General features: G+C 40.7%; 1 protein-coding gene across 1 annotated transcript; it reads left to right on the top strand.

The window, feature by feature from the left end:
• Nucleotides 1-7,418: 7,418 nt before the first annotated feature.
• Nucleotides 7,419-13,313, top strand: LOC110495118 (melanin-concentrating hormone receptor 1-like). Its single transcript, XM_036948358.1, has 2 exons — nt 7,419-7,494; nt 12,289-13,313. The coding sequence occupies exons 1-2, from the start codon at nt 7,419-7,421 to the stop codon at nt 13,311-13,313; spliced, it is 1,101 nt and encodes a 366-aa protein (XP_036804253.1).
• The last annotated feature ends 508 nt before the right edge of the window (nt 13,314-13,821 follow it).

Raw genomic sequence — 13,821 nt, 5'->3', positions numbered from 1 at the left:
ACCTGGGAGACCTGAGTATTAACTTAAGGGGGCTGAATAATTTTGCACGCCCAATTTTTCAGTTTTTGATTTGTTAAAAAAGTTTGAAATATCCAATAAATGTCGTTCCACTTCATGATTGTGTCCCACTTGTTGTTGATTCTTCACAAAAAAAATACAGTTTTATATCTTTATGTTTGAAGCCTGAAATGTGGCAAAAGGTCGCAAAGTTCAAGGGGGCCGAATACTTTCGCAAGGCACTGTATATTGAAAGCAGGTGCTTCCACACAGGTGTGGTTCCTGAGTGAATTAAGCAATTAACATCCCATCATGCTTACTACCCTGCAACACTACAGACATCGGATGTCCAGCATTGCCATCAGCAGTCAGCAACCCCCCCCCCCCTCCCTCCCCGGAGGAGCTGCAGCACACCTGATAAATTGAAATAAATGTGCCAACGTTATAGAGTTACTGTAGCTGTCCAGAAATAAATGAAATAATTCAAAATAGCTTACTACACCAGGAGAAATTTAGCCATAGACAAATAGCTTATTTTAAAAATAGCCTAACTGCTGAGTGCAGCCCAATAACAAGGCATGACCTATGGAAAACGCAGCAAATCTGTCAGTGAACAAAGAACATGCAGACAAAACTGGCCTTTCGCAATATTTCAAATTGTCTTCAATTGCAGGTTGGAAAGCTGTAGGGTACCAAATATTGTTTTACAAAGTAAAGCGAGAGAGAGAAAGGCTTTTGCCATGAGCTCATATGCCCTCACCAGCACGCGAGTTGTGCATCATTGGGTAAGTCAGTGAAACTGGAATGCATTTTTAGGACTATAATTTTTTCCTCATATTGTAGCGAGTTGGATGAACGAATTTTCCCAGTAGGAAATAGTTTTTCCTTGCTTTCCCAGTTGTCTTGAACACACTGAAGTCTGAGATTTCCAAACTCCTAATTTCACGTTTTTTTTAAACGCGGCATTTTATACGATTATGCCAACGTCTCCAGTCAAGTAAGACGACGTGGAATTGCATGAAATGCGTTTATAAAAGGCCCAATATTTCTCGGACACTAGGCCACAACATTTTTTTCCCATGTCTGTAACTTCGATAAATTCCTCTACTCTACTGCTCTATGCCACCTCGCAAATGTGATGACATGTATGCAATGCTTTATTATAAAGGTGATTTTGTTCTAATGCATCCCGGTACCTCAGATCTCCAAGTTAAAAAAAAAAATGATTGACGAGAAAAATACTGTCGAACCCATTGGGTATCTCATCGCACCCTCATATGCCATGTCTTGAAATAAGCATATAGACTGACATTTACATTTATATTGTAAAACTTCTGACAGCCAACTTTCTAACTCCATAACTTTTGGACATTATAGCACTGCAGAAGGCATTAATCATTGAGTCACTGTTAGTTTTGCACTTAAGACATGACTCTGCTTTTATGATGTACAATGTGCACATTTTGTCTCTTGTATATTCAATTCTGTACATTAGTTTAGTTACAGGCCGGCTCCAGGCATAAGCGATATTAATGGTCGCTCCAACCGACCCCGTATATATATTGTTTTGGAACTCAGTCGAGAATAGTATAATTACACAAGGTGCAAGTTCTAAATGTTATGTATCAACAGTTTCTTGTTTTGTCAGTCACTGACAATTAGCCATGTCAGCTAACAAGTTTTTAATTGTAGTAATCATGGCCGAATACCGACCGGGCATGCAGGACATGTGCCCTGGGTCCCTGACCTCCAGGGGGCCCCCATTGATTTTGTTATTCACTGTCACAATGTATAAATGATTGGAGACAGGCGCAGGAATACGTAATAGGGGGTTTTAATACTCCACCCAAAAATACAACATGCCATGAAAGGCACAGGGAAGAAGCCCAAAACAAACACATATACAAAAACACAGGGAGGTAACCCAAACAAAAGAGCCAGGTAACACCTCCAATAAATACACGGGACTAGACCTGTAATAACAAGTGCACAACAACACACGGGACTAGACCTGTAATAACAAGTGCACAACAACACACGGGACTAGACCTGTAATAACAGTGCACAACAACACACGGGACTAGACCTGTAATAACAGTGCACAACAACACACGGGACTAGACCTGTAATAACAAGTGGACAACAACACACGGGACTAGACCTGTAATAACAGTGCACAACAACACACGGGACTAGACCTGTAATAACAAGTGCACAACAACACACGGGACTAGACCCCTAATAACGAGTACACAACAACACACGGGACTAGACCCCTAATAACGAGTACACAATGCACAGGTACTCACAAGACCAACGGACAAGGGAACAGTAACCGACAAGACAATGGTGAACAGAGGGCACATATATACAATTACTAATGACGGGGAATGGGAACCAGGTGTGCGTAATGAAACAGTTCAGTGACACCTAGAGGCCGGTGATGTAGACCTCCGGAGCTGGTGCACGGAAGGAGCAGCAGTACCGGCGGAATCCGTAACAGTCACTCTCACTCACATACCATTAACATGGCATAAGTCATGGCAAAATGTGTAGAATTGCATGAAATAATATAATATAATTGTTACATTTGCTCTCCGCCCTATGGCAAAAATGTGTAGAACTGCAGAAAACTTGCTTTAAAACTGCAAAAAAAATCTCTGCACCATGGCAAAATAGGTAGAATTGCATGAAATGTGTTATAGAACTGCAACAGTTTCTCTACGCCCCATTGCATAATGTGTAGAATTGCAGGAAAAAAACATAAAAAACGTACATATTTCACACATTTTGTTTGCCCACTTGGTGAAAATGCCCCTCCACCAAATCTCGCTTAGGGCTCACATTTTGGCTACCGCTGTACCTAGCTAGTTATGTTCCACCACTCTCTTCATCTGTGCCAATAGCAGTTATTTTTAAGTCTTGGTTCCAATAGTTTATATTTTTTTCTAAGAGATAGGCTTTCTGCAGGGTTATGTATATCTTACCTATCATGTGAGTATCATTTTCTGACTTAAATAGAAGTCCCTCATATAGTGTTCTTAATTGTGAAGTTGTTCATGTTCTCAGCTCCATCCTTTGAAAACAGACACGTGAAATGATTCTGGGATGAGCGTGCACGTCTTCATCAGACCAGAGAATCTTGTTTTTCATGGTCTGAGGGTCTTTAGGTGCCTTTTGACAAACTCCAAGTGGGCTATCATGTGCCTTTTACTGAGGACTGGCGACTGGCGACTTTTCCATAAAGGCCTGATTGGTGGAGTGCTGCAGAGATGATTGTCAATTCTGGAAGGTTCTCCCATCTCCACAGAGGAATTCTGGAGCCCTGTTAGAGTGACCATAGGGTTCTTGGTCACCTCCCTGACCAAGGCCCTTCTCCTCCGATTGCTCAGTTTGGCCGGACGGCCAGCTCTAGGAAGAGTCTTGGTGGATCCAAACTTATTTCATTTAAGAATGATGGAGGCCACTGTGTTCTTGGGGACCTTCAATGCTGCAGAATTTTTGTTAGTACCTTTCCCCAGATCTGTGCCTCAACACAATCCTGTCTCAGAGCTCTACAGACAATTTCTTCAACCTCATGGCTTGGTTTTTGCTCAGATATGCACTGTCAACTGTGGGACCTTATATTGACAGGTGTGTGCCTTTCCAAATCATGGCCAATCAATTGAATTTACCACAGGTGGACTCCAATCATGTTGTAAAAACATCTCAAGGATGATCAATGGAAACAGGATGCAGCTGAGCTCAATTTCGAGTCTCATAGCAAAGGGTCTGAATACTTATATAAGTAAGGTTTTTCTGTTTTTTATTTTTAATATATTTGCAAAAATTCTAAAAATCTGTTTTCGCTTTGTAATTATGGGGATATTGTGTGTACAGTGCCTTGCGAAAGTATTCGGCCCCCTTGAACTTTGCGACCTTTTGCCACATTTCAGGCTTCAAACATAAAGATATAAAACTGTATTTTTTTGTGAAGAATCAACAACAAGTGGGACACAATCATGAAGTGGAACGGCATTTATTGGATATTTCAAACTTTTTTAACAAATCAAAAACTGAAAAATTGGGCGTGCAAAATTATTCAGCCCCCTTAAGTTAATACTTTGTAGCGCCACCTTTTGCTGCGATTACAGCTGTAAGTCGCTTGGGGTATGTCTCTATCAGTTTTGCACATCGAGAGACTGAAATTTTTTCCCATTCCTCCTTGCAAAACAGCTCGAGCTCAGTGAGGTTGGATGGAGAGCATTTGTGAACAGCAGTTTTCAGTTCTTTCCACAGATTCTCGATTGGATTCAGGTCTGGACTTTGACTTGGCCATTCTAACACCTGGATATGTTTATTTTTGAACCATTCCATTGTAGATTTTGCTTTATGTTTTGGATCATTGTCTTGTTGGAAGACAAATCTCCGTCCCATTCTCAGGTCTTTTGCAGACTCCATCAGGTTTTCTTCCAGAATGGTCCTGTATTTGGCTCCATCCATCTTCCCATCAATTTTAACCATCTTCCCTGTCCCTGCTGAAGAAAAGCAGGCCCAAACCATGATGCTGCCACCACCATGTTTGACAGTGGGGATGGTGTGTTCAGCTGTGTTGCTTTTACGCCAAACATAACGTTTTGCATTGTTGCCAAAAAGTTCAATTTTGGTTTCATCTGACCAGAGCACCTTCTTCCACATGTTTGGTGTGTCTCCCAGGTGGCTTGTGGCAAACTTTAAACGACACTTTTTATGGATATCTTTAAGAAATGGCTTTCTTCTTGCCACTCTTCCATAAGGGCCAGATTTGTGCAATATATGACTGATTGTTGTCCTATGGACAGAGTCTCCCACCTCAGCTGTAGATCTCTGCAGTTCATCCAGAGTGATCATGGGCCTCTTGGCTGCATCTCTGATCAGTCTTCTCCTTGTATGAGCTGAAAGTTTAGAGGGACGGCCAGGTCTTGGTAGATTTGCAGTGGTCTGATACTCCTTCCATTTCAATATTATTGCTTGCACAGTGCTCCTTGGGATGTTTAAAGCTTGGGAAATCTTTTTGTATCCAAATCCGGCTTTAAACGTCTTCACAACAGTATCTCGGACCTGCCTGGTGTGTTCCTTGTTCTTCATGATGCTCTCTGCGCTTTTAACGGACCTCTGAGACTATCACAGAGCAGGTGCATTTATACGGAGACTTGATTACACACAGGTGGATTGTATTTATCATCATTAGTCATTTAGGTCAACATTGGATCATTCAGAGATCCTCACTGAACTTCTGGAGAGAGTTTGCTGCACTGAAAGTAAAGGGGCTGAATAATTTTGCACGCCCAATTTTTCAGTTTTTGATTTGTTAAAAAAGTTTGAAATATCCAATAAATGTCGTTCCACTTCATGATTGTGTCCCACTTGTTGTTGATTCTTCACAAAAAAATAAAGTTTTATATCTTTATGTTTGAGGCCTGAAATGTGGCAAAAGGTCGCAAAGTTCAAGGGGGCCGAATACTTTCGCAAGGCACTGTATTTATTTAATACATTTTAGAATAAAGTTGTAATGTAACAAAATGTTGAAAATACTTTTGCCATTCTGTTATGAGTTTTGTTATTATTTTATTGTTGTAATTTATTACATTTATGGATCTGCAGGGGACTTTTCAGATTTTCCTCGTTTTAATAATATAATCAAAATAACTATTTGATCCATGGAACTTGGAAGCACTGAATTGATTGAAGTGTGTTGTCATTTGAGTAAGTAGAGGAGTTCCTTTCTCCCAGAATGTCAAATAGAATGATATCCTCTCCACACAAATGTCTTAACAGTGTCTAATATTTATGTTCGGGTGATTTATATGTTGCATCCTAAGATGCTGGATTCTTCTGCAGAAGACTCCGAAGTGTACTTATAATAAACGGAACAGATTTATTTCATGTTCACCATAACACATTCAAGTCGACCACTCTCTACAGTGTCTTCAGCCCAACTCACCAATCCATCATTGAACTTTACCCGCCCTTGTATCGCGTAATCCAATCACTTCAATGCCAGAATGGAAACCCCATTGTCATTTGTTAATTCAAATAACTGAACCCCTGCATGGAAATCCCATTGGCTATTTGCAACCATTTTAAATCTAAACTAATTAACACATAATACATTTCTCAATACACCACATTCTATTTTTAGTGATCATTTTTCTGTTTGCTGATAGTTACTTTTTAAAGGGATTTGTTTGACAATAAGATAAAAACATCATGATTGGTTGTGTTCATGCCAAATGAAAAGGTCATATAAAAAATATACAGTTAAATGGCATGTCTTTACTATTAGGACCCGAAACTCACGGTGTAATTAGCACTATGTTCACCACCATCAACAAAACACCAAATGGAATTTGTGGAGGAATGGTGTTGCATCCATAGCAATTAGAACACTCGGGATCTCTATGGTTGCATCTTTCCAATAGAGTTCCAGACACTTGTAGGCATTGTCTGACGTTTGATGGCGTCACTTCTACGACACACAATGATGCCAACCGAGGTGCATTGAAGCTGTTCTGGCTCTTGGTGGCCCAGCGTCCTATTAAGCTGCTTTATGTTGATGTTTCCTTTATTTTGGCAGTTAGGCTACCTGTAAATTCCCAATTCGTTTGAAATTATCATTAAAACGTCACAATGCTTGGAACATGTTTGCTTTCATTTTGTCACTAAAAAAGAAGGATGCGGAGCAATAAATTCCGGGATTGGATATGCTAGAGCGTCAGAAATGTACAGGATGTTGGTGAAGGTATTCTTTCGGGCTAGGCTATTGGTCATCAAATAACAAGTAGGACCCCTCTTCGTGCTATTAAAATGTCTTTGTTGAGGTGCCATGTGCCATGTTAGCATTAAAAAAGTACATTGGTCCTTGATCTTTGATGTGGCTGTCAAAATGTATTAAATACACACATCGACTTGTGAGTCAAGACAATACAGCCACATCTCAATGGTGCCAGTCAGCTAGACTTCTCAATAGAAGAGTTATCCTCGAAACTTCATCCTCAGCCAATGAAAGACGAAGAGCGCAGTCGCAAATAGACTATACAGTAGCGTCGTGCAACTGCAGGAGAGTTGTCAGTCTCCTAGTAAAATACTTGAAGACACTGGGCGCCTGTCTCCACTCCATCAAGCGCGTGCCAACGATACGCTACTAATCAGTAAAGTCCACTACAAGAGCGGAAACGTTTATTATATTTTCATGGATCACACAAATAATAGTAGTACTAGAATTGTTATGTGCAAGATGGAACTGTAAATATTATTTGTTTTATCAGTGAGTTCTAGCCACTACAATATGATTTAAAAACAGCAAGACAGTTGCGTTATTAACTGAGAATTTTCCCTGAGCATAAACACTTGATCTTTTTTTCTTTACCCAGATTTTATTGAGGTTACATCGGAAGTTATCAATGGATTTCTATAATGTGTCGGTATTGTATGACAACACCTCACCGGTTGCAGTGAACTCATCTGAATCTTCAACAGGTAAGCATTTATCATGGTTGAATATATTTGTACAGTAGGCTATTCAGAATAGCAATTAAACAACCAGATTGTAGAAACGTGTAATGGTAACTGCACTGAAGGAAATCTTTGCTTGTTTAAAAAATTATTCATAGCCTACAATGATTTCACTTTATCTTATTATGGCACACATAATGTAGGCTATAATGAAAGCTACAGTCATCCTCTTTTTATTTTCATTCGTTTTCCCTTGAAGACGTTAATGGTTGGTTTCCTTCACTGCTCTGTCTAACACTTGTTATTCAGAGGGAAATGAAAATCTGTCTAGTAGCTTCCTGAAGGCACAGCTAGTGTCAACCTTTTCCTTTTTGAGTGACTTGTTTTTCGTCGGAATGGCTCATTCTCTACCTTAATCTCAAAAGAGCCATGAAAATTCCTGTGAACTTTTAGTCGCCACACACATACAGTAGCAGCTATGTTATTGAGTTTTTTTTGGTCAAAGATACTGTATATAGCACATACCAAGGGCACTAAAATATATATTACTGGGAACTGAAATATCTTCACAGGTTTGGTTTATGGATAGCCTATACTGTATACTATGCATCACGCTTTATTACAATGTTCCTCTGCTGCTCGTAAATTCTACCAAAGTCCTGACTTCAGTGTCTGGAAAGTCTGTTTTGATGTTGTCGGCAAGATGTGTTGATGATAATGAGGGGAGCTGATTTCAAATCCAAACAGTGAGAGATCTCAACAAGCCGCCTGATCCCGCGAGCTGACATGAATGTGGTATAGCAACACAGTGCCTTCAGAAAGTATACAAACCATTTGACTTTTCCACATTTTGTTGTGTTACAAAGTGGGATTAACAAGGATTTAATTGTCGTTTTTTTGTAATCAATCTACACAAAACACTCTGTAATGTCAAAGTGGAAGAAAAACACAACTATTCAACCCCTTGAGTCAATACAGTGTAATTAGTGTAAGTGTAATTAATAACTTCACCATGCTCAATGGGATATCCAGTAGGTGCTCTTTTTTGTCAGGCATTGGAAAACTTCCCTGATCTTTGTCGTTGAATCTGTGTTTGAAATTCACTGCTCGACTGATGGACCTTACAGTATGTCTGGTGTATGGAGATGAGATAGTTTGTTGAACACAATTATTGCACACAGAGTGAGTCCATCCAACTTATCTGACTTGTTGAGCACATTTTTATTCCGCACTTGTTTAGGCTTGCCATTAAAAAGGGGTTGGATACTTATTGACTCAAGACATTTCAGCTTTTCATTATTAATGAATTAGTAAACATTTCTAAAAACATAATTCCACTTTGACATCAATGGCTATTGTGTGTAGGCCAGTGACAACACATCTCAATTGAATCCATTTTAAATTGTGGTTATAACACAACAAAATGTGGAAAAAGTCAAGGGGTGTGAATAGGGCTGTTGCGGTGATCATATTAACGCCACACTGGCGATCACGATTCATGAAGGCAGTCAAATTCCATGTGACCGTATAGTCACGTAATTAGGCTTCTCCAAGCTCTGACGCTGCTGATGGTTATTAGTAGCCTACCACACTTGCTAACTGGTATTCAGCACTCCATTGTCCCTCAAATCACTCTGACTTAAATGCAAATGTGATCGAAAATCTAATCAAACACTTCATGATAGCCAATGAGCTCATGTTGCGCAACATTTCTATATGCTATGCAATTGGGAGAGAAAACAAAGTGATGGCCTCTATTGAAAAGAGGACGATCCCATCAGCTTTCTATAGACTAGGCCTACTACATTTATTTCTCAACTTTCTTAATATTAACCACATTGCTTATCTTTAAAACAGGAGTATAGCCTTCCTGGCTGGAATGAAAACCACAGAAAAACATCCTCCATTCGCTATTTAAGTGCATAGAGGGGATGCCTCTGGGAAATTTGAGGCATTATCAAGTGCTTGTCAAATTGTGAATGAGAGACTGATGAAGTGTGTACAGCCTGCGTAAAAAAAAAAAAGTAGAGCGCAAGCCTTTCAAGCAAATTTTTTCAAGTCATCATAAGAGTCACCTCATGCAGCCTTACAATGTATACAAACTCTAAACACGTAGCCCAATGTTTGTAGAACAACTAAAGTTACATGAATAAATCTAAATGAAGCATATAGGAGTACCTATTTCTTTGTTAACCGTTCAGAACAGAATAGCCATATGTGCGCGCTCCCTAAAAATGTTTGAAGAAAATATCCTTCTTATTTTATTCAGCTTTGTTCAATTGTATTCTTCATACTACAAAGTAATATAAAATGAAGGCACAGAATTCTAAGCAAATCAATTACCGTGACACCAACAGTTATTTGCTTAACAAGGAACCTATAAGGAACCTATAATGGTTCAATGTAGCTACTGGTTCCTGGAGGAACTGTGGAGGCGTGGCTTAGTATGGGTGTGGCTTTAAGTTATATATTTTTTGGCCACCCGTTAGTGCAAATGTCATTCCTGTTCAACTGTTCTGTTTTATTGTCATCACATGTTAAAGTTAAACACTAACAGTTTTGTAGATTCAATGAAGTTAACAGAGGTGTATGAGTTGCATTAAAGCCTATCCAAATCCCAAAGTTGGAACAGTTACCACTATATGTAATCAGCAATGTTAATTTGAATATGTATACTGAACAGAAATATATGTGCAACTTGCATTGATTTCAAAGATTTCACTGAGTTACAGTTCATATTAGGACATCAGTAAACTGAAATAATTGTATTAGGCCCTAATATATGGATTTAACATGACTGGGCAGGGGTGCAGCCATGGGTGGGCCTGGGAGGACATAGGCCCACCCACTGGGGAGCAAGGCACAGCACATAATTATTAGTTTTCCTCCACAGAAGCACTTTATTATAGACAGAAGTACTCCTCAGCACATGTGTAATGATCATGCTTTTTAATCATCTTATTGACATACCAAGATTATCTTGGCAAAGGAGAAATGATCACTAACAGGGATGTAAACACATTTGTGCTCAAAATTTGAGAGAAATGAGCTTTTTGTGTATATGTCAAACTTTTATTTCAGCTCATGAAACATGGGACCAACCCATTACATGTTGCGTTTATATTTTTTGTTCATTTTAGTATAATCAAATTGGTTCAAAACAGTGGCAGGAGGTGCAGCAGTGGTCATTCTATTTTTTACATGGAAAAGTCATATTGGTGTATTTATGCATTTATTCTAATACAAATACTGAAGAGCTCAGTGACTTTCAACATGGCACCGTCATAGCATGCCACATTTACAACAAGTCAGGTCATAACATTTATGTCCTGCTAGAGCTACCATGGTCAACTGTAAGAGCTGTTATTGTGAAATGGAAACGTCTAGGAGAAACAACGGCTCGGCCGCAAAGTGGTAGGCCACACAAGCTCACAGAACGGGACCACTGAGTGCTGAAGCTCGTAGCACATAGGCTGTCATTGGTTGCAACACTCACTACCGAGTTCCAAACTACCTTTGGAAGCAATGTCAGCACAATAACTGTTCATCGGGAGCTACATGAAATGAGTTTCCATGGCCGAGGAGCCTCACCCAAGCCTAAGATCACCATGCACAATGCCAAGCGTCAGCTGGAGTGGTGTAAGGCTTGCTGCCATTGGATTCTGGAGCAGTGGAAATGCTAATTTGTCCTGGGATATAAACATTGAGTTGTTATTTTCCCTGAAATGCACAAGGTCCTCTACTCCGACAATTAATCCACATACAAAAGGGTAAAAGTTTGTTTTCTAGCAATCTCTCCTCCATTGGGCTTCTTCTTCTTCTTTGGACTTTATATGGCGGTTGGCAACCAACTTTAATGTGCATTACCACTACCGACTGGCCTGGAGTCTGGACCTCAGTTAAATTTTCAGTCACCCACGTGGGTATATGCTCTTCAAAACCAATGAGGAAATGGCACATGGGTATAGGCCCCTAAAAACCAAAAAGGAGATGGGAAAGGCGTGACTTAAGCGTCACAAATAGAACCAAGATCGACGTCACCGGCTTTCTAGCCATCGCCGCTCCATTTGTCATGTATCCATTTGTCTTGTCTTGTTTTCATACACACCTGGTTTTCATTTCCCCAATCAATCTAATTGTTTTTAACCCCATGTTTCCCATCATGTTTTGTGTGTGATTGTTTTCATGTCAAGCGATGTTCTTTAGCGCTTTACTTTATTGTTCCGTGTTTTTGAGCGCGTTTGTTTTGTTGTGCTCCCGTTTTGGAACTTTAATAAAGTGCACTTTATTTATCATACTCTGCTCTCCTGCACCTGACTTCGCCTTTAGACACACCTTGACACTTCTGACCCACTGGGAATGTGATGAAAGAAATAAAAGCTGAAATAAATCATTCTCTCTACTATTATTCTGGGATTTCACATTCTTAAAATAAAGTGGTGATCCTAACTGACCTTAGACGGAATTTTTACTGGGATTAAATGTCAGGAATTGTGAAAAACTGAGTTTAAATGTATTTGGCTAAGGTGTATGTAAACTTCTGACTTCAACTGTATATGTAGCAAAAAAGCTGTAAAAAAAACTACAAGATATTTGTCCTCCGAAGAAGGTGGTGGTGGAGGGGTTAATAATTTTAAAAAATAGTTTAAAAAAGTTATATTATTAAATATATATATATTTTTTATAAAAAGAGTGTACCACCTGGGTCCCAGCAGCCAGGCTATGTAAATTGCTGCTTCTATGATTTCTATGGTTTCTATGATATTTCATACCGGTACTTAACTAACATTCTCTTCTGCTGCTCTTGTGTCCCTATAGGTGGGGGTCATGATGCCTACTACAACAACGCCATCTTGCCCACCATATTTGGCATCATCTGTTTCCTGGGCATTATGGGTAACTGCATGGTTATCTACACCATCCTGAAGAAGACCAAGTGCCGCGCCAAGCAGACCGTTCCCGACATCTTCATTTTAAATCTGTCCATCGTCGACCTCCTCTTCCTCGTCGGTATGCCCTTCCTCATCCACCAATTGATGGGCAACGGCTCGTGGTGCTTCGGAGCCACTATGTGCACAGTCATCACCGCGCTGGACTCCAACAGCCAGATCGTGAGCACCTACATCCTCACAGTCATGACTCTGGACCGCTACCTGGCCACTGTCCACCCCATCCGCTTCAACTACGTTCGGACACCGTGCGTGGCAACCGTGGTTATCGTTCTAGTATGGACGCTGTCGTTGCTGACCATCATCCCGGTGTGGATGTACACGGGCCTCATGCCTCTGCCTGGCGACCTGGTGGGCTGTGCCCTGCTACTTCCCGATCCGTCTACCAACATCTACTGGTTCACACTCTACCAGTTTGTCCTGGCTTTCGCTCTGCCTCTCCTCATCATCTGTGTGGTCTTTTTCAAGATCTTCAAGCACATGACCACCAGCGTGGCCCCCTTGCCCCCCAGGAGCCTGAGGGTGCGCACCAAGAAAGTAACCCGTACGGCAGTGGCCATCTGCCTGGCTTTCTTCATCTGCTGGGCCCCTTACTACATCCTCCAGCTGGTTCACGTTGGAGTCCAGAACCCCAACCCAGCATTCTCCTACGCCTACAACATAGCCATTAGCATGGGCTACATTAACAGCTGCATCAACCCGTTCCTCTACATTGTGTTGAGTGACACCTTCAAGAGGCAGCTCATCGTGGCCATGCGGCCGGTCCACAGGAAGTTCCGGGTCAACCCCACCAGCACCACGGAGGGTAGTGTTAGTCTGAGATTGACCACTGACAGACCCCAGCAGGATCAGAGCTCCAGGGAGCTGCTGCCTGCCAATATGGCCGACCACTGAGGCCTGTTGTATGACAATTTTAGTTTTGTTGAACCTTTATTGAACAAGACCTCTTTACCCAAGGAGACCTGGTGTGGCCAGTGGAAGAGGGTATGAGATCAGTGTACAAGAACGGTGTATGGGGACAATCTAGGGACCAGTGTATAGGAAGATCTGTGTATGTCATCACTGAATTTGAGTAGTGTACAGGAATGAACAGTGTATTAAATCAATGTATGGACCCATGTACAGGGTAGGGTTGCAAACATCCGGTAACTTTCCCCAAATCCCCTGGTTTTCCAGAAATCCGATTTGAAAGATTCCCTGAATCAGGAAGTAATAAGCAGGAAATCCAAAATCCTCCAACCAGGATATCTATAAAACTTTGTAATTTTGGGAAAGTTGGCAGATTTTTGCACCCCTAGTTTTCGCAAACCTAGTACAGTCCGAGACATTTTATTGGATCACTGTATGGGATCAATGATGTATGTCTACATGGGAACAGTTAATGGATCGATCAGAATAGAAT

This window comes from Oncorhynchus mykiss, chromosome 17 (assembly GCF_013265735.2).
Source record: "Oncorhynchus mykiss isolate Arlee chromosome 17, USDA_OmykA_1.1, whole genome shotgun sequence".
Taxonomy (NCBI): Eukaryota; Metazoa; Chordata; class Actinopteri; order Salmoniformes; family Salmonidae; genus Oncorhynchus; species Oncorhynchus mykiss.
The sequence above is the reverse complement of the archived record's forward strand: the minus strand, read 5'-3'. Positions and strand labels throughout refer to the sequence as shown.